This window comes from Lissotriton vulgaris, chromosome 4_1, assembly GCF_964263255.1.
Source record: "Lissotriton vulgaris chromosome 4_1, aLisVul1.2, whole genome shotgun sequence".
NCBI lineage: Eukaryota > Metazoa > Chordata > Amphibia > Caudata > Salamandridae > Lissotriton > Lissotriton vulgaris.
This window is the reverse complement of record NC_141691.1, coordinates 1828304270-1828329071: the sequence shown is the minus strand read 5'-3', so window position 1 is coordinate 1828329071 and position 24802 is coordinate 1828304270. Positions and strand designations below refer to the sequence as shown.

The window sequence follows — 24802 nt, the reverse complement described above, 5'->3', positions numbered from 1 at the left end:
GTATGCGTTGTAGTGTCATGCGTTGTAATAGTTGCGTTGTAATGGCATGCGTTGTAATGGATGTTGCGTTGTAAAAGTTTCGTTGTAATGGTAGTGTGTTGTAAAAGTTGCGTTGTAAAGTTTGTTTCCCAGTTCGAGTCACTAAAATACATGAACTAAAGGCACGTGACTTCATATATTTTATTAAGTGCTTATTTAGGATAGTGATTAAGTATACCAGGTACTCTAGTCGATCATGGGGCATGTAGTGCATTCAACAGTCACAAATGGTCTATGTCTTGCAAACACACAGGTAGACCAGGCACTGCCAGATGAGTTGTACCTCTTAAATGTAAACCTTTAATAGGATAGTACTCGCTTTTACTGACTAATGCATGTGCCTGCCTGTACTTGTCACTCTCTCATTTTATCTAACATAGGTCATCCATTCATACTGTCTACCCTGGTTTCTAAGTCTGTCTGAAGCAACACACCAGTCCCTGACATGATGTCCAAATAATTTGTTGGTGATTGTCTTCCACCTGGTTTATTCGAGAGACCACCCATAACGCTTTGTCTTCTCTCATGATAAATAATATTTATTTTTCTGGAATCCTGAAGAATGTTCAATTTACACCTCTCTCACAAACAATACTAATTCCAGTGGCACTAAGCAAACCCCTCCTACCATCAAACATCCTTTCTGGGAAAGAGAACAATTATGCGTTGCATTCGCTAACTAAGAAAGTTCTAAAGAACCAACTGTTGCAACCCTACCAATCTGAATTCTTAGTTAATTGCATAGCAGAAAGAGTTAGCATCTAGCTAGTGAATGACATTGTATACTTGGAAATCCTTTAGGGGATCAACTACTTCTTATTTAAACCACGTGCTCTCTTCTTGAAGGGTCCATTATTGTTTTTTAGGTCAAGCATTGGCAGAGCATGCGCTGTTCTGTGAGGCATGCTGTATTAGAATATGGACTTGAAGCCCCGCCCATATTTTTCATTGGCTTGTGTTATTGTCATTCGTAACCCCTGGCTTCTGATTCGTTAATAGGTTTGTTAGTACCTCCTTAGTATTGCCTTGTCTTAATTCGTAACCTCTCATGAGGACACCCCTTTTTACATATGTTGTTGCTCGGTAGGCTTAAATTACAGCCTCCGAGCGCTATTTTGTTTAATAGTTTTCTCTTGCCTGTAGCAGGCAGGAAGCTATGTGAGGCTATGTGATGCATATACATCTGCTTACAATGTATTGTCTTATATTTGTTAATCACTGTAGTCTCCTGGTGCTGTATGAGCTATTGCTCCACAGTAAAATGTGCTCACTTCTCCAATTAATATCTAGTAGGTGGACTCACGTAATGCTTGGTACTTTTCAGCACACATATCTGTTTTGCAAAGCACTTCATATTTTGCCAAAATGTCCTGATATACATATACATCATGAAAGCATCTAAGATGTAGAAGTGTGAGGAGATACAGGAAGAATAGCACAAGTAAATAACCAACCCAAGTCAGCACAAGAGGTACAGAATAATTACATAGCCTACAAATTGATCGTATAAATCCATGGTTATGGGGATATACTTTTAATACAGACTTTATTTATCCAGCCCTCAAGAGGATCACTCCCCGTCACGATAGACAGTATGTGCTCCTATGGCATGGAAAGTTCAGTGTCATATGTTGGCTCAAGTGTGTATTTTCACCACCCATATGTGTGACAAAAATATATTTCCACCACCATCACCACAGTGCTCTGGCTGGGTTCCAGTTTTAAAGCACTGCAGTGACACATGGCAGGGAAAATTGCCTATGTTATGTACGAAATGGCTATATATAGATGTATGTTACCCCTGAAGTGTGCCTCAAAATCCCACATGGCAGAGTGGTGGTATAAACAAAATAGGGCACTCTACATATTAGTGCCTTAGTGAAAATCAAAAGCTATTTCATTCTTTAGGTATAGACTTCACCTGAGTAGGCCATGTCGAATTACATTTTTATTTTCCACCTCCATGTAGTAATAGGTTATAAAAATTATTCTTAGTTATTTTCTACTTATTTGTTTAAAATCTGACTTAATGGTGATATCAGATGTTCTAAAAATCTATGTTAGGATGCCTGAGCCAGAATTGTCTTAAAGCCTCTTCTCCCGATCATCATTCCAGAGCTGGGAGACACATCCTTGGCTGGAAAGGTTAATGGATTGCCTCTGGATCCAGGAAAGGCCAATGAGTGTTAACTGTTTAACTCTTAGAAAAGATTATCTATTTGGAATTGGACAGGAACAAATGGCAAAATAAAGAACAGGCTTAGCACTACCTCTTTTAATTTGGATATTTAGTGAGGAATTCTCATATGCATCCCAGGACCCTCCACTCAGGAAAAAACTAGATTTGATCCAGTCATGTAGAGGAGTGGCCAAGAAGCTGAAGGCAGGCTAGTCTGGTGGCAGCTGGGTTCCTGTGACAGGGCTCTTGGGTAAATATACTTCAGATGTTTCAGTCCCTGGGGACTCTCATTTATGAGGCTTAGGAACAAGGAAGGTCTCTTCCTTAGGACTAAGAATGGTGAGATTAAAACCCTTGTTTGCCCTCAGAGGATAAGTCTAATTTCCACCACAAGCCTTCTATGAAAGGTTAATTCATTGTCATTTCAACTTCACAAGGCTGTCTTTTAGAGTGCTTCATCCTTCAACAAGTGCTGGGTCACCATCTTCCCTCACTTGGGAATATCATAGCCTCTTCACTCCAGAAGATGCTGTTCGGTCAACAGAGGGTGATTTTCAAGCCTCTGCCTTGTCCCCTCAAGTTAGCCTCATCCCATGTGTTTTGATGACCCTGGCCAGGTCCGACACATAGATGTTAAATAAGGTCAGACTTAGCGAGGATCCTTGGGGCACACCACACGGGAGAGCGAATACTGGGGAGTAGAAGTTGCCTAGTTTTACTGATTGGGTGTGGTTGGCTAGGAATGAGGCCAGAAGGGCCCTGGCAATAAGGTTGATGCCAATGGAGGAGACACGGTCGATGAGAGTGGCGTGATCGACCGTGTCAAAGGCAGCAGACAGGTCCAGTAGTATGTGGACTACCACGCCGCCTTGATCTAAGATCATCCTGATCTCGTCAGTTTCCTTGATAAGGGCCGTTTCGGTCCCATGGCCCTTCCTGAACCCAAATTGAGTGTCATCCAGGAGGTGATTGTGATCGATGAACTTGGATAATTGCCTGTTCATTAGTTTCTCAAACATTTTCGATGGAAATGGAAGACAGGCAATAGGTCTGTAGTTTTTCGAGTCTGAGGGGTCGAGATTGGGTTTTTTCAGGAGGGATTTGATAATGCCTTTTTCCAGACTGAGCCTGTGAGGAGCATTCAGTTACAGATATTAGTGAGAAAGGGAGTTATTAATTCAGGGATGAGTTTTAAGATGGAATGAAGGCAAGGGTCGAGAGGAGATCCTGATCTTATGGAGGAGATTAACTCTGATATCTGCTCTGGTGAGAGCTGATTGAATTTACAGTAAGTAGTGGAGGTGGTATTCGTGGGAGTGTGGCGGTTCGTGGGGTCGGGGTTAGCCTGGGAGGAGAAAGTGGAGTAGATGGTAGTAACCTTGTCTGCAAAGAAGTTGGCGAGGGAGTTGCAAAAGGCTTGAGAGGTGTCTATGTTTGGGCACATGGGAGGATTGCATAGTTTGTTTACTACCTGGAACAGCTGTTTGGAAGAATTTTGAACCAATTCTATTTGTGTTAGATAAAAGTTACTTTTCTCTGTGATGATGAGCTGTTTGAATTTGGCTAACGTGTCCTTGTATTTCTGTTTGTCCTGGGTATTGTAGTTTTTAACGCCAGTGTCTTTCTAAATTTCTGCTGTGCTGCCTTTGAAGTCTGAGCGCCTCCGAGAACCAAGGGGCGGAAGGGGTATTCCGATTAGTAGAGATGTTCTTGGGTGGTGCCAGAGTACTAAAGGCGCTGTGTTCATTGTGAATAATTATTAGATGCTAGCTCCGGGTCTGGAGTGAGATGATGTTGTGTATTGGAGAGGGAATTTGTTAGGAGGTGGGTGTCAATGTTCTTCCATGCTCAGGTTTGTTTGGGAATGCGGGCGCTGGGATGCGGGAGGTTGGTATTTCCTATTTGGATGGTGAAGAATACTGCGGCGTGATCTGTCCAGGTGAGGGGGATGACAGAGGAGAGGGCGATGTAGCTGTTGGTGAAAAGACCGTTGAGAGTGTGTCCCGCCAGGTGGGTGGGTTTGGTCACTAGCTGTAGTAGTCCCGCTCCTTGTAGGTCGGTTGTGAAGGAGGAGGTGTCCTTGTCATTGAGGGATTCTAAATAAAAATTGAAGTCTCCTAAAATTGTATAGTCGGGGGTTCCCGCTATTGTCTATCAAGCTGTCTAGGGCTGTAAGGAAGTTGGTTCGAGGGCCCGGAGGGCGGTAGAGGAGTGTTCCTTTGAATGATTGGGTGTTGGATAGGGCAACAGAGAAGGTCAGTGCTTCACAGACTAGTGAGTCTATGGTTTCTATTTTAGTTATGTATTGTTCTCGGTGAAAAATGGCTAGGCCACCTCCGTTTCTGTTAGGTCTGTCTTGTCTGAGTACACAATAGCCATCAAGAGTGGCAGTACAGAAATCGGGTCGAGAGGAGGGGTCACCCCAGGATTCTGTAATAAAAAAGAGGTCTAAATTATGGCTGGTTAGTAACTCTGAGATTTCATATTTATGCTTAGGAAGGGAGCGTGCGTTTATAAGGGCAGAGAGAATGTGTTCAGGGAGGGGGAAGGGTGGTGGGAGGCGGGGATGGAGATGGGAAAGGAAGGGCCAGTTTGGAAGGACAGAAGGGACAGTGTGTAGATGGTTTATTGGATCTGGATTCGAGAGTGAAACGGGGGCACTAGTGGCTTTTGGTGGTATTGTTAATATCCCTAAGCTGGGCAGAAGAGTATGATAATGTATTGTTGTTGGGTAAAGGGGTGAGTGGACATGGGGGAATGGCCCTGGGCCCGGTCCAGGCGAGGACGGGCACAGACGTGCTCGCCAGCAGCACGCCTGCTGCGTGCGTCCGCTGCGCTTAGAGGAAGGCATGGGCTTTTTATGTTGGTGAAGGTGAGCAGCTAGACTGCTAACCTCTGTTGTGACCGGAAGTGAGAGCGGGACACTTCCGGCTCTAGCGATCGATCCTTCCACACAATCTGAATAGTCAGCGGTGGACCGGGGAACACGCCAGGGCACGAGAGGAAATGGTGAGTGTCACCGAATTAAAAAGTGCTTTGCGAGTTTAAAATATGCAGTGCAAGTAAAATAAAGTTAAGAAGCCCTATAACCAGGCGCTTCCGGCGGCGGTAGGAGACAGCTTCTTCTGTTACCTCTAGTGGAGCAAATAATTTGCAAGAGTGATTTAGCAGTGTCGAGTTTAACTAACAAGTAAGGAAGCCCTTTCCCAGGCGCTTCCTGCTGCTGTGACAAGCATGCTGCGTGCGCTTTACCTTAGTGATTTAGCAATGCTGTATGAGGTATGCGCCGCCTGCCCTGCTTACTGGGTTGTTGGCTAAATGGCTGTGTATTCCCTGAACTGTAGTAGGAAAGTAGACAAATGTTAAGTGGATGTATTCACACCTTGAGGGGTGGGAGGGGGGCTTTGATGCTTATACCCGGGGTTACTGTTTGTTACCCATCCGAAATTTTCAAAATAAAATTTAAAAAAACCTAAAAAAAAAAAAACCTTAATGATTTAGCATCCAGCAATGCAATGCGATGGTATGGGCTTTTATGTTGGTGAAGGTAAGCAGCTAGACTGCTAACCTCCTTTGTGACCGGAAGTGAGAGGGGGACACCTCCGGCTCGAGCGATCGATCCCTTCACATAATCTGAATAGTCAGCGGTGGACCGGGGAACACGCCAGGGCACGAGAGGAAATGGTGAGTGTCACCGAATTAAAAAGTGCTTTGCGAGTTTTAAATATGCAGCGCCAGTAAAATCAAGTTAAGGAGCCCTATAACCAGGCGCTTCCGGCGGCGGTAGGAGACAGCTCCTTCTGTTACCTCTAGTGGAGCAAATAAGTTTCCTGAGTAATTTAGCAGTGCCGAGTTTAACTAACAAATAAAGAAGCCCTTTCCTGCTGCTGTGACAAGCGTGCTGCGTGCGCTTTACCTTAGTGATTTAGCAGATTTACCTTAGTGATTTAGCAGTGATTTACTAGAGAGTCTCCCTCCTCCATCTCTCATTATACTCATACCAAACCTCATCTTACTACTATGATCTCCCAATAAACACTTTCTAGACTCTTCCCTCTTCTTTCCCCCATTATCCTTCTCAATCCAACAATGATGCGCTTTGATGCCTCGTCTGGGGTAGTAAGCACTATGTAAATGCAATTACAATAAAATTAAGCAAATAGAAGTTGCTGCAAAAGGAGATTGGGGTATTGAAAGAAAAGTGTTAGTATTGGTTGGTAGGATTTCTCCAGTCACTGGTGCGTGCATAGGATGCATCTGACAGCTCCACCACCTCCTCCTCAGAATATTCTTGAAACTTGGAAGACTTATTCTGATGAAGACGGCCTTGCTGTAAGAAAAATCCTAACTTCTGACTGATTGGATGACATTTGAATCTTGCTAGCACCCAGAGACTGGAACTGCTCTAAAAGGGTCACCTTGTTGGCCTCCTCTTTATCTACTTTGGAGACATAAAAAAGCAGGAAGACTCTTGATTCCAAGATGGCATGTCTGACATGAAAAGACTAGACCCCGCAGGAGACCTGGCTGGACAGTGACCGGGTGCCCAGAAGCATCCCTGAGGAGCTAGTGTCTGCAGAACTGCAAAAAGAAGCTTTCCCAGTAGTTAGAGACTGAATCTGATGGTAAAACGTTTATCGAAGGCAACCTGCACAGGGAATCTAACCTTTGCTCCATCGCAGTTGGCCTGAAATTGTGCCCAGATCTCAGGTCAACAGAAACTGTTGTTTCTACGTAGTGCTTGACTTTTTCTAGGCGCATTTTACTTTAATACTATAACAATGTATATGAACAGTTCACCTTATCGATTTTGATGATCTTGGTGTACTTTTGCTTATTAACATCTTCTCTATTTTGTTAAATTGGATTGGGAATTTAATTTTGCTGTGTTCGGTACTTGAATAGTATTGCAACTGCTTGATTCTTGCCATGCACTTCTCCAAGGATTGCCTGCTGTGTGTGCTATAGCTATGAAGCGTTTAGCAACCATTCACTCAGAACAGTGTAATGACCTAACCAGATTGGGTTATTGAGTTGATGTGATTTCCGTTCTAAATTAGTAACCCCATTTCTGACAGTAATCAACAGATGGACTCTTTAAATTCTAGATGCTGCATTTATGCCAACTGTTTTGCTGTCTGCGTGTGGGCTTTGCTTCTTGTTTGGTTTGATCAAAACTGTGCTGCTTATGGTATCAGCTATGCATAAATGTAAGATGGACTAAACATTTTTCTGTGATTTCACAATTTGTAAAGTACAACTGGCTAAACTGAGTGTTAGAACTGCTCATAAATAACTGCTCACACGCATGTAGAAGAAGAGCAGGTTTATTAGGTTCTGGCCTCGGCACGATCGCCTCCACACTCAACGTTCTATGGTGAGCTCCTCTCGAGCGTTCGACCTAGGGTAACAGCACTTTGCGGGACAGGGGAGGGGTGGAGGGTTCATACCATTTGGCAACATGGAAAACTGTTAAACATCAAGTTACAACACATCTCCCTCTGTCAGGAAACAAAAGAAAGTTACAGCATACATTTCCTCCGGTGGAGGCTTCTATTTACACCAATACTATTTTACATAGTCCTCCTGCCACCGCGGCGGCCGGCGTACTCTTGAGTCTCTGGGCAAACGGTCACTGGATGGTATATCCTCTGGATTTTCATCACAATCGGGTACAGGTACACACACATTGGGGTAACTACTAGCATTGTCCATGCTCCAAGTGCTGCCGTCCTCCAAAACGACAGAGTTCCTGCCTACCCTCTTGATTCTCGATGGTTTGGAGAAGGAGGAGACCTTGGCACGCCCAATACCAGGTTTTTTGATCACCACCCACTGTCCCTCATGAAATCTCCTACTGGAGTTTCCCCATTTCTGGTCATATCTAGTTTTGTACTCCGCTTGGTGTTGAACCACCTTTCTCATAGTAGAATCTCTGTCCACCCATACCGGATTGCCCCCATTGAGCCAGTTGGGGGTGAGTTTGGATCCTGGGTTTCTCCCCTTGAGGGACACAAAAGGAGACACTCCAGTCACAGCATTCGGGGAAGAGTGATATGACCATAATGTTTTCCTGATTGCTTCCTCAATTGGTTCATGCATAGTGACGGCCATCTGGATAGTATTTTTTAACATTCTATTAGCTCTTTCCACCATCCCGTTGGCCTTGGGACAGTAGAAGGGTGTCTTCACATGCGAAATGGCTAAACCCTCTAAGAATTCTCTCATCGACTCTGATGTAATTTGAGCACCATTGTCCGTTACGAGGGTACTAGGTACTCCTTCTTTTGAAAATATTTCTTTAAGGAACTCAATTAGGATTGCAGTGGTTATTGAGGGCACCAGTTTAGTAGTAATCCAATGGGAATGATAATCAATAAGTACAAACATAAATCTCTGGGAAATGCTTAGATGATTCAGGGGACCTATGATATCTAGGCCAAGCTTATCCCACGGTTTGGACGGTACCACCACCGGGATAAGGGGTGCTTTCTGTACCACTTTTGATTTGTCACTCATCCCACAGGAAACACACTCTTTCACTGTACTTTCAACCAACCAATCCATCTTGGGAAACCAATAATGTTGCTAATCCATTGTGCTTTGCACGCGTGGGTTCGTATCCCACCCTCGTCGCTACTTTGTTAGAACTGCTCATAAATAACTGCTCACACGCATGTAGAAGAAGAGCAGGTTTATTAGGTTCCGGCCTCGGCACGATCGCCTCCACACTCAACGTTCTATGGTGAGCTCCTCTCGAGCTTTCCACCTAGGGTAACAGCACTTTGCGGGAAAGGGGAGGGGTGGAGGGTTCATACCATTTGGCAACATGGAAAACTGTTAAACATCAAGTTACAACACTGAGGTTATTTTTTCTCCTGCCCATTTATGAATATAGAAATAATCAAACAGTAATACTTTGGTGAACCTGCAGCATGTGTCATTTGCTTATTTTACGGCATGTGGAATTGGCATCAATATGCTTGACTTTGCTGGTGGTACCCTCTAACAAAGGGCTTCATATTCCAATAATTGAAACTGTAATGCTTATCAGTTGCCTGAATAACCAGAAGGAGCAATTTTCTGTGACACTGTCAGCAAACATATTCATGTGTCTCTTTTGATAGAATGCCACCTAATGCTAGGGTTTTTTTTATCATGTGTGCTGTAGGTTTAGTGCTTATTTCTTATCTGAGAACATTTAAAAAGATGTATGAGAAATACTGATATGCATTCCTGCACAATTGACTTTTGGTTTGGTTCAGACTTTTGGTGTGAAACATCCATGGTGTTTTAGTTGTAGGGTGGTCAAAAAGAGGACTCCTGAACCCATGGTATTGTAACAGTATTGGTATCAAAAAGTGCAACTTGTTACAGTTGCCTATGAAAGACATTTACTGTTAGCATTGACATCACAAATATAATGAACAATGTCTTTAGATTTGTATTGATGGTCGGTCTGTAGAGTATCAGATAAGGTTTTGGAAAAACTGAACACTGTTTGAAAATCTCGATGTGTAGATTTCTACCTGATAGTGTGGTAGCTCATTCGTCCACTGCTTAAACGTTCTAGTGTTTATCAGCTAGGAATGTATTGACTTGCTAGACATAGAAAACAAAGATAAATGTATTTAAATGTCCCTTTTTCCCCCTTATTTTTTAGGCGAGCGCACAACTGCTACAAATGTCGCCAGTGCAGTTTTACAGCTTTAGATACACAGTCCTTGCTGGAGCACTTCAACACCGTGCATTGCCAGGAGTCTGATCTCCCCAATGGAGGGGAGTGTCATGGCACCGTTCTTGTCAAGGAAGAGTCAAAATCTGACCTGAAGGTGTATAGTCTGGTCAATTTGGATTCTAAAACAGGAGAAGCCATCTCTGAAACAACGATCAAGAAAGAAAAACAGGAAGAAAAAGAAGTCCTCAGGGAGAAAGTTTGGTCCGACAGCTCTGGCGATGACATCCGGAGTGTGTCCTGGAGAGGAGCCGATATCATGAGAGGGAGCCCCTCATACACACAGGTGGGCTTGGGTCTTCTGACCACTGTGTCTGTTAACCAAGAGCAGCCAAAGCCTTCGAGGGAAAGTCCAAATGTAGAGGCTGCCCATCTGGCCCGGCCAGTGTATGGCTTAGCAGTTGAGGCCAAGGGATTCCTTCAAGGGGTGTCACCTGGAGAAGGAGGAGGTGGAGGGGAAAAATCTGGATCACTTACCCCACAGTTTTCTGCGTCTGGAGAGAAATCAAAAGATGAGTCCCAGTCGCTCCTGCGGGTAGGAGTTTTTCTTGTATTATAAAAACTCTTTTGTTCATAAAGGGTATAGCACATAAAATTGTTTTTTCTGCACTTTATATGGTAAAGCGACTGTTCAGGATGAATAAGGATGTGAAAATAATGAGTGTAAATATACATTGTAATTTTTGTGCATGACTCTGTGGAAGCTGTTCATACTCTACCAACAAAATGTTAGTCATGGTTAAATCCCGTTTAATTTTGCCTGCTGGTTAAGCAAAATAATGAGGATCCTTGTGTACTTGAATTGCTTTCAGTCCCAGAAGGCTACACATCTGCTGCACTAAAATATCTGAATTGCTGCTATGTTCTACAGTAGTGTGGTGCAAGATACATAATAAGAATGCTAGCATTAAGGGGCTTTGTAGGAGAATGGTACAAAATACTCTTACTTATTACAATGTTTGTTGTTTCTCATCCCTGCCAGAAACAAACAGGTGAATAAGAATATACTGGTCTGTTTTGATATAGTGTAGCAATTTGATTCTCATCTTGCAAACAGTTCTTTTCTACATCAGGTTCAGAGAACAATTGACTGCATCAGGATTGTCATCACAGTTATGACAGATGGCATGCAAAGAAATGCTGGGAGTTATAATGTCACGTGAGAAAAATTGAGTAATCTGATTGATCAAACAAGGTCATGTGATGGCTGTGAAATTAAATCGGCTGCACAGCAGATGTCTCTTAAGGCACTGGCTCTTGGAGAAACAGGTGTAATGCTACAGTTTGACACTGCAATGTGATTAACTGAAATGCTAATATTCCTTTTTTCCCAAGGACACAGTGTGCAGCACAGTACTGCCCTTATGCTGAAGGTCTGCTGCCTTCCAAATCCAGTACCACGCTTGCGAGACTTTCAAAATTCTTAGCCACTCTCCTGTATCTTATTACGCATACTATCGCTCACATACTGCTACATATTTGGCCAATATCTATTATTTCATAAAGTCCAAGTATTTTTCATTTTCAGAGGAAAATATCAATTTACTTTCTGCTAATTCAGCTTGTGGCTCAAATAGTGAGCACTAAGATATGTGGGCTAGCAGAGCAAGCCTAAGTAACAGAACACATATAAGAACCCTATGCTATTGTGGAACTGTATTTTATGGAGCTTTGTTACTTTTTGTACATGTACCCATCTTACAGGTGTGTCAGATAAAAATGTTTGAAACACATGCTGAATAACTATATAGTATGAAGCATAAACTCTTCAACTTTTCCTACAAATCTCATGAACCTATTCTCACTCAGTATTTGCAAAGAGCATCGAACATCAGGAAACTTTAGCATCTCTCAATATTTAATTGAGAGGAATGTTTTGTCTTCCATGTTATTCCTATTATTACTAGAGTGGTAAAATAAACTAACTTCATATAAGAAACCTTTTGCAAGTGTTGCTATTCAAGGTCAAATTTGAATTCTACTTATTTTTACCATATCTATATATGTGTAATGACATTTTAGGTTTATGACTTTTCATAAATTGTTTTATAAGGTTTTAAAAAAACGATGTTTATTAGTAATAGAGTATATGTGGGGGCAAATATGGCATGCAAACAAAATTACATGAATGAAATTTGTGAAGTATTGATTAGTTAGCATCTTAAAGGGTACCCTTATGAAAGAGACCTATCGATATATCATAATATAATGACTCACAAATCATTCCACAAAACCTGACTAAATCACTGCATCTTTATGATGTAAGAGCAAACACTAATATTTATTACATGCCAAATACTGATCATCCTCAAAGATACAAATTATGCAGTCCAATGAAGTATCCTTTGATCATCTGCGTTTAGGGACCTCTTGACAAGTGTTTTTAATTCTGCATGATAATATAAATATATTTTAAAAAGTTTTAAACTTTAAAGAAGCTATACCAAAACCATTTATCCATTATCAATTTTACAATACCCATACACTATGTTTTTGTCTCCTTGAATCTTGAACAGTTAAGCAACATACGGACAGTCTAAATGTATAATAATTCCCACACTGTCGCTGAATTGACTAGTACACGTGTTTTAAAATATTTTTCGCAAAAATGTACAAAAACCAGTTCACCATTTACAAGAAAGCATCATGATGGTTAATCATTGATGATGAAAATCGTTTACTATTTTATACTTCTGCTTTTTCTAATTTACTCCTGTAGAAATTGTTGAACTGTATTGGTTTTCTGTAAATGTTTAACCCCATCCATGCCGATGACGGCCGGGAGCCGTCATGGCACACGGTGCTTGTGTGCTGATGACGGCTCCCGGCCGTCATGACCGCACCTGCGATCGGAATGTGCCGCACAGGCACAGAATCACGGCCGCGCCTAAGGGGTTAAATAGTGCTCATTTGTGTGAAAATCCGTATTTGATATTTCACATCTAAAACATGCCTTAAGTATGCACAATAAAACATAAAATCAACATTTATAAAAAGTAATGATCTCAAACATATAACCCTTGTTCTGGATTTTATAATTTCCACTAAACTAATGTTTTCACTAGTAGCAGTAATGGACTTGAGTCAATTAGTGTGCAACGGTATGCTAAAACCACGATTATTCCGTGTATTTTGTACTACTGTTGTCCGTGACACAACTGACCATCAAATGTGAAAATGTAATGGAAGGAATGTTGCAAGTACAACGCAAGTATCACAGCTCTATCCTGCAACAAATGCATACCCCAGAATAGGAAAGACAAACAAATGTTGCACAAAAAATTATGAGACTGCATAAGCAACTTTAATGGGCCATGCAAGAAGTTCTATGTGAGGCTGCACTCTCATAATAAAAAGTACACACAACCCTCTGCGTGACCATGCAGAAAATGGTGTGTGTATTTTGTAGGAGGAAGTGTTTAGAAGTAAGAAAAATTAGCAAGCAGTTTAAAAAAGTCAGTAATGATTTAAAAATGCAACTTGTTTAACAACAGAATGCTATTGGTAGTCATAGTTAGATGTTTGTATTCTAAACAACCAAATCTGCATGGGTTACCCGATGTGATTGCCAGTGACACCCATGCCAGCTCTTCTTTTGTGGCGAGCCATAAAGGCATTGCATCTCAGAATAGAAGTGTTGCACTCTGAGTGTTTAATCTCAAAGATGCCAACCGACTCAGCAGTACGGCTGAAATCGTAGTGTGCATCCACACAGCATAGAAAGTATTTAGCCCCAGTATTAAGTAGTTAACAAAATAGTATAGGTAACGACTGTCCCTTGGTAGGTAGGTTGAGTAGAGTGAGACAACACTCAATAAGACTGAAGTTTTCTCTGAAGAAGACTGTATGACAATAGTATCCTTATCTGGGAAGGCACTAGCCCTGCGCCTTTGTGCGCTTTACCTATACTTTAAAAGGTTTCTTCCCTAATGAGGTTAAAACACCTAATGCTTGAATTGGCGAAATTGGTAGAGTGATTCTTTCTTTTCCGTGAAATGCTATGTGTTACTGCTGTTGGCAATTCAGGGCCTGGTCACAGTATTTTCAAAGCAGCTATTATTCCTGTATTGTTTCTAGGAAAGATCCAATCGTTGTGCATCTGTGTGAAGTCGCATCTCTTAAAGTGCACCTTTATAAGACACTTACATAATTATTATGGGCAATACTTTTCCACAGTGTTGTTTTATTTCTAAAAAGGGCGGCTCTGAGATACCCACTCCATATGTAGGCAGAAGTTCTGCTGAATGCATCACAGTATACCTTTGACACAAACTGTTGACAAAATCCATGTCTCTGGAGGTCTCTTCAAAGCATGCAGCTGGGTACGAAAAGAAATAGTATGAAAGATTTTATTTCCATGCTAGGAAGAATGAGCTACCTCTCACTTCAGCTTTCCATCCTCTAGCTAGAGCTTCAGGAAAAAACAAAAAATGTGCCTTCTTTTTATGTTCAAGTGCAGTCTGACTCACCCTTGTATCCTTCCCTCCATGTTAGTCTCCTTCTGCCTCGCCCCCCAGAGACCGTGTACTCCTGGTCCCACGTACATTCTGTCAGCTTCTACTCGACTCTTATTTCGGACTCTTTCAATTTGTCCACAGCCCCACTGAGTTTTGTGTGCACTGTATAAATACCCCACTTAAAATGAAAATTAATTAAATCACTTATTGAGAATAACATTTTAGATAGAATCTTCTGAATGTGTATTGATGCTTAAAAACTCAGTTTCTTAAAGTGTCAGGATCAATTTTTTATCAATACCTGAGTGTCTCACAGCGGCATCATAACTAAATAATAATGCCAAATAATGGCCTTCAAAATGTGTTCTTGTCTTGCCCCATAATTCCAGTGGCACATCATTCCAGTGCCTCTTTTAGGGCATGCAAATTGCAGTTATTCTAGAATCCTTAGATGTTTTATTGACAAATTTTCTAGTATATATTTTTTTTCTGCTTTGGTGACTTTCGGACACAGATGTACAGGGCAGTTACTCTTAATGTAGCCTACGCTGGTGCACATAAAGTTCATGTTACAGTATTTGCATAGTAAAACGGTTAGTATAGTTCCTTACCTCAATACTGTTTACATTTTTACGATGGAATAGAACAATGTGATAGGTTTAAGCCCTAATGGCGGAAAATTACACAATTCTGGGGATATATACAACTTAATACATGATGGCACCATGAGAACCTGTTTCCAAAGGGTCTGACAGCGTATACTTTAGCCACAGCCCTATCTTTGCTAAGTTTTTAAACAATTGTGATATCAAATGGCCCATTAACAAATGCGTCCGCATTTATAAATGTAGACTTAGTAAGTGCAAAAATTTTGATTTCAAACCATAGAACTAAACAAATATACCTGCGTTTTTGCATAGGCCTGAATCTGTGAAAGGCAGTGCAGGTTTTTTCTTGATTTCTAGTCCCCTCTGCAGGATCACAGGTATAAAGGAATAGTGAGAGATGCCTTCGTATGAGCAGTATGACATGGCAGTGATTGTGTGTGGTGTGCACTCAAGCATTGCATGAAGTAACTGGATCAAATAAAAAAGGTACATCGGTTTTTAATTAAGGGGCACATTAGTAAGACGGGGGAGTCCAGCAGTATAGACTTTCTTTAAACAAGACGGTGTTCTTCGGATTTTTCGTCTTCGGTCTTCACATATGGCAAGCATTATTCTTCAAATTGCTGATAATGTCCTTGTTTCATTATAAATATAGCGGTGCTATTCAATAGGGGCTCTGTTCTGCCATAGACGGCGGTATTACAAGTCTGCACCAGGCGGGTGTTTGGCCTTCTAGTGCTTTGTACGCGTTTGAACGGCCTATTGTTGTCAGGCAGCGTGGAGCTTGTGTGCAATGGCTGCAGTTATATGCATGATTTTGTATTGTAGTCAAAGGTAGGAATTCTTTTCTCTAAGTATGTGCCTGTTGGTGGCAGGCAGCTTAGCATTTGTTGTCGGTATTGTAGTTGGTGCGGTGTGCAAGGGTCAGCTTTTCACCTTTAGGTTAGTGTCATGTTCTCTGAAAAATGTGTTGATGTCATAGATGGTGTCTGTAAGCAGGGAAGAGAGCTCAGTAAAGGAAGTACTTGCCACTGACATCTGCTGTGATTTGTGGGTCATGAGTTCACGTGCCTCCATGGTTTACTAAGGCTCTTATCCCTCCAAGGTCTGTAAATGCAGTACATGTCTTTAAATACAGTACCACTTAATTGTAAAATAAGAGAACTTGTTATTCAATATGCATAGAAATAGATTGTTTATGCAACAATATGAATAAAATAAATGCATATGGTTGAAACCTCTGTTTAATTGCCAAGATTATTATAACACAATCGGTCTGAATCCAGAACATTTTAGACACATATATGGTAAAGAGTTATGAAGGAATACCATAATTAATGTAAATTCCATACAAAAATGTACCATATTTAACACTATCAGGATTAGTGAAATTACGTGAAAGTAAATGGCACTTACTATGAAGTTAGGCCTAAAAGTATGGTCGATTTTCCATCATCATAAGAGTATTGGGGCAGCCATTTGGGATGCAATGAACACATATACCGCTGTAACATTGATGACATTCACCATCCTAAGAAGAATGCCTTGCATATCGTTCAGTGGAGAAGTGTGGCTCAATGATTAGAGCTGCAGACCCTGATGCAGAGGTCTAGCCCGGGACCAGGGTTCAATTCCCTGCCTCAGTGGGTCTTGGGCTCAAAATTCCATGGACCTGATAATTCTCGCCTTGGTGCCTCTTCCAATCATGGAGTGCAACTCTGGGCAATAGCTTTGCTTAATCTCCACAACGGCCCCCACAACGCCAAGGATGCCTGGCCTCCACCTTGGGGTTGCCCAGGAGTGGACGTCTCACAGGGAAAGCCAGGATGGGTTCCACAGCGGTATTCGTACAAGTGCCTTGAGACCCTTGCGGGTGAGTAGTGCGCTATACAAGTGTTAAAAAGGGTTCCAAAGACAACCGGTAACCAAAGACCCTTTTATGTTGCCCGGCGGTATCGCCTCTATGACCCACCAATATTAATCAATGAAGAAGCAGGCGCTGGAGACTGGAAGGCGGGAAACGAGGATTTTATTCTCTCCGGAGGAGAACACTTCAATTCAGACAGCAAGTATCGTCACGAGGTGCTCTAACCACATCTCTGAGGCCGGGCCTCTTATACTAGAGTTTACGACCTTTATTGCACATAACACATTCTCGCAATAATTTAGAACTTGAAAGAACATCCTCGGAATCTCCCCTTCAGACCCGTTCCCACACACATTTACAGTTGGATTCCCCACCCTGGTCACAACAGGTGATGGTCGTCGCACAGCAGGGCATTCCGCCGATTCACGGAATGCATGGGGTTGATCGGATCTCATGGGGTGGGGGCTTTGATCGGTTCGGGGGTCTTTTGATGGGGAGGGGAAGCTTCCTACTGTATGGGGTAATAAACAGTATCCGCAGGGTCAGGTGGCGGCCTGGGAACGAGGAAGACAAACGGGGACACAGGAAAAGGGGGTTTGCATCAAAAGGGTTTGAGGCCATGAAAGGAATGAAGGGAGGTGTCGCGCTGGGAACAGGATGGGATTCCGTGGTGAAGCTGCGCTGGAGAGGGGTTTATGACCCAAGGCATGAGAGAGCGGGGGTTGTCAGCGTGCGGGGGAATGCTTGCGAGGTTAAGAGAGAGAGAGACGCGCTGGCTATTAGTGAGGGGCAGGGAGGCCATGGTGCTCAAAATGGCTGCCGCTTACGCGCACGAATGGGCCTGGAAAAGGGGGCAAGATGGCGCCGATAATGTTGACGTTTCGCAGTCTAATCTTTAACAGTCCTCCCTTTTCAACATATCTTAGCCAACTTGCTTACTCAATGTCAATCTTCATCAAATTCCTAACCTCGGCATCATATATTGCTCTCATACGTTCGTTCTCAAAGTCCACAGTCTTAGGACAAATACAATTTACACATAATGTACACAGGGGTGGTAGACATTGAATTCCTAAACATAAACCGCATAGTACAACCACAGGAATCAGGATAATGGTGAATAGTCTCCAGCCCCAGTTTTTAACGGTGCTCCAGAACCACCCACCCAGCGACCATTCTTCTTGTTCTTGGTGGACTTCTGAAGAGAGTCTATGAAGATGTTCGATGGCCTTGTACACTGAGGGTGAGTTGTCCGGTATGTACGTACAGCAGCTGGACCCAATAATGCGGCATGCTCCACCACGGTCCGCAAGAACCACATCCAGGACAAGGCGGTTCTGGAGGGCCACCAGGCGGACCGCTTGAAGTTCAGCGGTGTTGTTAGCAAGGATACCAGCCGTGATGTTCATTGTTGTCTCAACTGCTTGGGTCAGATGTCGGATGGCACGGCTGTTTGCCATCGGGCCCCAGAGGGGGACCAGTCCTTTCATAGCATCGATGAATTGCGCTCCTGTTGAATCGGCTTGTTCGATGTCCTTGGCTCGTTTTTGTCTGTGATGATTTGCTGGTGCCACATAAGTCGGAGGCAGGATGAAGGAAATGAAACAAGTGCCCCCCCAGCCTTTGGGGAGCCAGGTGTAAGCCTTCGTGCCGCAGACGAAATACATGTTTGGAGATGCCACAAAGGAAGGTGGGTCGGCAGAGTCCAGAGTTCTAGAAAACCGGCAGGCACTGTGGCCCACCAACTGAGTCCCAAGCCCTTCCAGGCACATGTGGCCGGTGACGTTGATGACTGACAGGGCCACAGTCAGAGTGGCAGCCGTTCGTTTTCGCAGGTAGGAGAAGGTGGTTCTGGTTGGATTATTGAACACTTGCATTTCAACTTGTTCTTTAGCAGGGATGTCCAAGTGGATTGTGTTGTTGCTGGTCTGCGGGCAGAAGTGTGTCTTCGTTCTGTTCCGCCAGACACCGTGGTAGAAATGCGTTACCGTTTTGCTGGAGGTGGCATTGTCCTTAAAGCTTTCTTGCAGAAGCATCAGCCAGGCAAGACAGGAGCCGTGAACTGAGAAAGGTGAAGGGATGAATGGTATCGAATGTCCAGTGGCGTGGGGTAGCAACCCACAGATCCAACAGTTGGTGGCGTTGGTGGCAAGGTTGTGCTGGTGAAGTAGTTGCACGAAGGAGTTATTCCAAAATTCCCTTCGCCTCTCTCTGAGTTGGGGAGAGAGCGAAATCAGATAATGTTCCTTCATGGTGGTAGGCTGGACAGTGGTCAGGAATGTTTCGTGAGCAGGTGCATTTTCTTCCACAATCCAAAGTGTGGTCATGAGGAGAAAGCAGAAGAGGATTGTGATGAAGAGCGCAATAGTCTTTGGGCTATGGAGTCTGTCTGCCTTTGGGTTTCTGCGGTGGGTATTTCCTGTTTCCTTCATCATCTTCTTATTTGGCGCTTCCATCATCTTCTTATCTGGCGCTTCCATCATCTTCAAGGGGCTCGGTAGCGGGCAGAACCACAGACTTTGTTTTGCTTCTCTCCGGGTAACCTTTGGTAGTGTTTAGGTCACCGTTCTGAGATTTAACTCAGTCCGTGGTCTACTTAGCCGAGACTCCCTCCTTTCGACGTAGGAAATACCCTTCTTTCGATGGCACTGTGGGATCAGAGAATTTTGAAAGTTCAAGTGTGTCGGTATCAGGATAGCAGGTTAGCGATGGTCGGTCTTTGTTCAGGAGCTCTTCTTGGTTGTCGATGTTTTCGGTCGAGGTCAGGGTCGGGGAGATCTTCTTACAGTGGTGTGCATGCAGCCAGTTGCGTTTTCCCTCCACCCGTAGTGCTGTTCGGGTGGTGATGAGGACTTGCCAGGGGCCCGTCCACCGGGGTTCCAGACTCTTGGCACGCTGAAAATTCCGGATTAGAACGAAATCCCCAGGCTGAATGGTGTGTCCGGGACCCCTGGAAGTGTCAGGGATGGCATGCAGCACCTGTTGATGGATAACAGACAGCGTTTTAGTCAACTGACATAAGTAATCAGACATTAGGACGTCCGGGACGTCATGAATGCAAGTTGGTTTCGGCGCAGACCAGACATTCATAGGTCGGCCGAAAACAACCTCGTATGGCGTTAAGTGGTGTTTGGTGGGGGTGGAACGCATTGAAAGCAACGCCAGGGGGAGTGCGTCTGGCCATTTCAGTCCTGTGGTAGCCACTATTTTGGCCAATTTTAGTTTCAGTGTGGCGTTATGTCGTTCAACTAGTCCAGCAGATTGGGGGTGGAAGACTGCGTGGAACTTTTGTTTTACACCCAACCCCTTCAAAATGAGTTGGATAACTTCGGCTACGAAGTGGGGGCCATTGTCGCTCCACAAAATTCGACAAAGGCCGTAACGGGAGAAAAACTCCTTTAACAGTACCTTTGCTGTGGCCATCGCAGTGTTGTCACGGGTTGGATATGCTTCCACCCATTTGCTAAATGCGCATACCACCACAAGTACATATTTCAGGCCTTGACATCTGTCTAGTTGGATGTAGTCCATCTGCAGGACTTCAAATGGGTGATTCGGGACCCCGAACCCTCCCCGGGGTACTACAGTTCCTTTCCCGGGGTTGTGTTGCAGGCATATCAAACATTGTTGGACCAGGCGTTTGGCGGACTCTGTGATCTTATCATTGTGCCAAACTCTGGAGACAAGTTCAATCATGGGGGCTGATCCTATGTGGGCAGGGGAATGTGCCATAGTCAGTATGGGAATCAGGTATGAGTCAGGTAATAACCATTTGTTGGTGTCTTTTGTCCGCCAGCAGCCTTCTTCATCTTTCAATCCCACCCGTGTCCATTCAGCCAGTTCGTGTTGTGTGCTAGCCATTTGAATGTCTCTGATAGTGTCCCTAGCGTCAGACCATTTTTCTGCTTGCGACCTGGTCACGTACATGCGTGTTGTCGTCCTATTTTCGGCTGTCGCTCGGGCGGTGAGGTCGGCTAGTGCATTTCCCTGTCCGATAATGTCTGTCACCTTTTTGTGTGCCTGGCATTTGATGACTGCAAGCCTTTTGGGGAGAAGGACGGCTTCGATCAAGGCGGAGACTAGGTCCCCGTGCAAAATGGGGGTGCCGTGTGAGGTCAAGAATCCCCTCTCCCTCCAAAGGAGCCCAAAATGGTGAACCACCCCGAAGGCATACTGGCTGTCGGTGTAAATGTTTGCTGTGGTTCCTGTTGCTAGGATACAGGCTCGTGTCAGGGCAATCAGTTCCGCTGCCTGGGCAGATCGTTGCGCTATGCGGGCTGTCTCGACTACAGTTCGAGCTGTGGTGACTGCATAGGCAGCTGAAGTGGTGCCATCGGGGAGTTTGATGCAAGAACCGTCCACCCACAGCTCTCCGTCGGGGTCAGGGAAAGCCGTGTCTCTGAGGTCAACCCTACTTCTAGTCTGTTCGTCTGTGAGGGTCACACAGTCATGTACAGGGTGCGCATTAGGATCGTTTTCTGGTAAGGGCAGCAGGGTTGCTGGGTTCAGTGTGGTGCATCTCTTCAGAGTGATGTGGGGTGCGAGCAGAGTCAGTTCGTATCCTGTCAGTCGTGCACTCGTCAGGTGTTGCGTTTTGGTTTGGTTTAGGAGGGTGTCAACCGCATGGGGTACCAGTACTGTGAGGGAATTCGAGAGCACGATCCCCTCACTCTGTCGGATAGAGATTGCAGCAGCAGCTACGGCTCGAAGGCAAGCAGGCAGGGCTCTGGCTACAGGGTCAAGAGTGGCTGAGAAGTAAGCGCATGGTCGTTGCTTTGAGCCGATGGACTGGGTCAGGACAGATAAAGCGCACCCCCCTTTTTCATGGGTGTAAAGGGAGAAGGGCTTTGTGTAGTCGGGGGTACCCAACACAGGGGCCGAGCAGAGGGCATCTCGTAGTTGCATGAAAGAAGTCTGACACTCAGGGGTCCAAGGGAGTGGGAGAGGGATGTCCTTTGCTAACAATGAAAGCAGTGGTTTTACTACAAGACTAAAGTTGGGCAACCACTGTCGGCAGAAGGAGGTGAGGCCTAGTAGGGAGCGGACCTGTTTCTGGGTCTTAGGGACGGGGGTGTCGAGAATGGCTTGGATCCGGTCAGGAGTCAGTTTCCTTCCGTCTTTGGACAAAAGGTGGCCTAGGTAAGTGACCTGGGGTTGGCAGAATTGCAGCTTCTTCTTAGAGACCTTGTGGCCATTTTCTGCAAGGAAATGCAGGAGTTGAATGGTGGCTGTGACGGCTAGTGGAGTGGTGTCGGCTGCCAAGAGGATGTCATCGACATATTGCACTAATACCACTCCATCGGGTAACTGGACTTGATCCAGTTGTCTCTTGAGGGCCTGGCTGTAGATGCTAGGGCTTTCTGTGTAGCCCTGGGGTGCTCGGCAGAACCTATATGAGCGGGCTTTTAGGGTGAAACCGAAGAGATATCGGCTGTCTGGGTGGATGGGGATGGAAAAGAATGCGTTTTTGAGGTCAATGACAGTGAAGGTGGTGGCGGTGGAGGGAATCAAAGTCAGGATGGTGGTAATGTCCGAGACCACAGGGTACTGGGGCACCACCACTTTGTTGATCTCTCGAAGGTCAATGATGAAGCGGTATGCTTTCTCATCTCCTTCTCCCTGTTTCTTAATGATGGGCAAGATTGGGCTGTTGCAAACGTTGCTAACTACTTCCTCTACCACTCCTGCGTCTATCAGTGATTGGATGATTTCTACCAATGCCTTCTCGCCTTCGGGCGATATCCGATATTGTGGAAGTTTTGGGAGTGTTGCATCCGGTCGAACAGTGATGTGCACTGGGTCAATCATCATGCGCCCTACATCCGAATCCGTTTTGGCCCACAGATACGGAGGCAGAGTGTCAAGCAGGGAAGTGTCAGCGTCGGTGATGGAAAACATGTGTCTGGGGGGGCAATGTCTAAGCAGAACAGGATTGTCGTAAAGGAAGACTCGGACTCCATCTTGAGAACATCTAATCGTCGCTCGGAAGTGTTTCAATAAGTCGAGTCCCATAATTGCGTCAGGGCTATTGGAGGAGAGCAAAAATGTGGTGTCAGTGGTGTTGTTTTCTAAGTCAAAGAGGATTGGGGCGGACAAAGGGTTAGTGGAGGGCGTCCCATCGAAACCTGTCGATGTTATTAGTAAGCCAGACAAGGGTGCCCTTGGAATCAGTCGTTTAGATAACGCACTACGTGTTGCGCCAGTGTCTACCAGGAATGGTGACTTTGTACCCAAGACCTTAGCAGTGACATAAGGGCCTTGCTGGTCAACATGGAGCTCGACTGGATCCCTCCCTTGCCCTAGGCAGTCCTATGCGAAGTCATGAACGTCATCGTAGTCAGATTGCTGGCATTGGTTCTGTCGGGGTCGATCAAATGTGTTTGGTCTACTGGATCTATCATTAGTTGCGTTGTTTGGGGGCCCTCGCTGTGGTCCCCTATTTCTTGGTTCGTTTGCTGAATCTCTAGGATCTCTATTTCTGGTGAGTTCCAAAAGAACCGGGCACTGAGATTTCCAGTGGCCCGATCCTTTACAGAAAGCACACTGGTCCTCTCTAATGTCTGTACGTCCAATGTGGGGAGTTGAAGCACGGTCTTTGGGAGGTGCCGTTTTAGGGACATTCATCTGATGGTTTCCTCGGTATTGGTCTCGTCCCAGAGTCACCCCTTGCAGTTGAGCTATCATCACCCTCTCTTTTAATTCTTTCTTCTTCCTCTCTGTGGTTCTATCGTTTTCGTTTTTCTGATGTTCATAATATTGGGCCATCTGGAGGATAGCCGTAGGTTTGGAGGCTGCCCAACTACTTTCACTGGCCTGCAGTTTCTGCGAGACCTCCGGTGATAAGCCCTTAACGTAATTCTGGACAAACAGATGGTGTCCGGTTGCAGTGGTCAGGTCCTGGCCGCTGTAATCGGAGAACACCGTTTCAAACCGGGAGAAGTATTCCGATACATCCTCCTGAGGTTTCTGGCGACAAGCCGTTACTATCGACCAGTCCACTTTCTTTTCTGGGATCAGGGTTTTTAATTTCTGCACGATTTTATCCGGGAGGTCTAAAATGGCTTTTAAAGGCTTTTGTCCGGGTTCTCGTTGTCTGTCTATGCCATCAAGTTGTGACCAGTTATGTCCAAACAGCTCAGAGTGGTCGACTTTCCGGATTTGCTTCCACACATCAGCTGGTAGACATAACCCGAAAAACAAGTCGATGTCAGCTAGAGTCATAATCGTCGAACCTAGGGCCGTACCCAACTCAGTATAGAAGGCAGTGGGGTTTTTACGTAGGTCAGGCAGAGATTTCCGGAAGGTCAAAATCTCTTGCCGGTCCCATGGTTGGTAGACCCAATTGTATACTACCCTTCCCTTTGCATCTTTGTTATTTGCGTCATCGTGAGTCCCTTCACCTCGTGGAGGAACCCAGTAAGGGGCAGCCTCTCGTATCGGCATCATAGTGTTAGGTCGTTCAGTTTGTGGGTCGGTTGCTACAGATGTAGTGGATTCGAATTTTGATTTTTGTTCAGTGAGGTGGCGGAGAACCTTAAGCGTACGCGTAAGGAGGTCCGTCACATCACTCTCACTCTCATCCCCGATATCAACCTTCCGATACAGAGTCGTTAGGCTCTGTGGACCTTTTTCTTGATATCGGTCCTCGTACGCATTTAAGACGTGGTAACACAGTTGTACAGTAAAGTGTCGTCTGTGACTCCCAGTATAAGAATTAAACACATTCGTGACGGACTCTTCATCCTCCCTCTTCTCTACCAGTATCTTTGCTATCTTGTCAACCCCTGCTTGTTCATGTTTGTTTAGTCTATATGCTCTAACAGGACCAATCCTTCGGGCTTCTGGGTCGCCCGGCGTTGTTGTTTGCGTAACATCTAATACGAGGAGTTCAGCCGGCACGGAGGCCATGGGGGCTGA

General features: G+C 44.7%; 1 protein-coding gene across 3 annotated transcripts in view; it reads left to right on the top strand.

The window, feature by feature from the left end:
* TRPS1 (transcriptional repressor GATA binding 1) overlaps positions 1 to 24802 on the top strand; it is a 580664-nt gene that overhangs the window by 230079 nt on the left and 325783 nt on the right. For 2 of the 3 annotated variants that reach the window (XM_086966135.1, XM_086966134.1), the window contains exon 4: positions 9882 to 10488. In XM_086966135.1, coding sequence (XP_086822261.1) covers positions 9882 to 10488 — 607 coding nt within the window. The remainder of the gene's footprint in view (positions 1 to 9881; positions 10489 to 24802) is intronic. The other variant, XM_086966136.1, reaches the window with a different exon arrangement.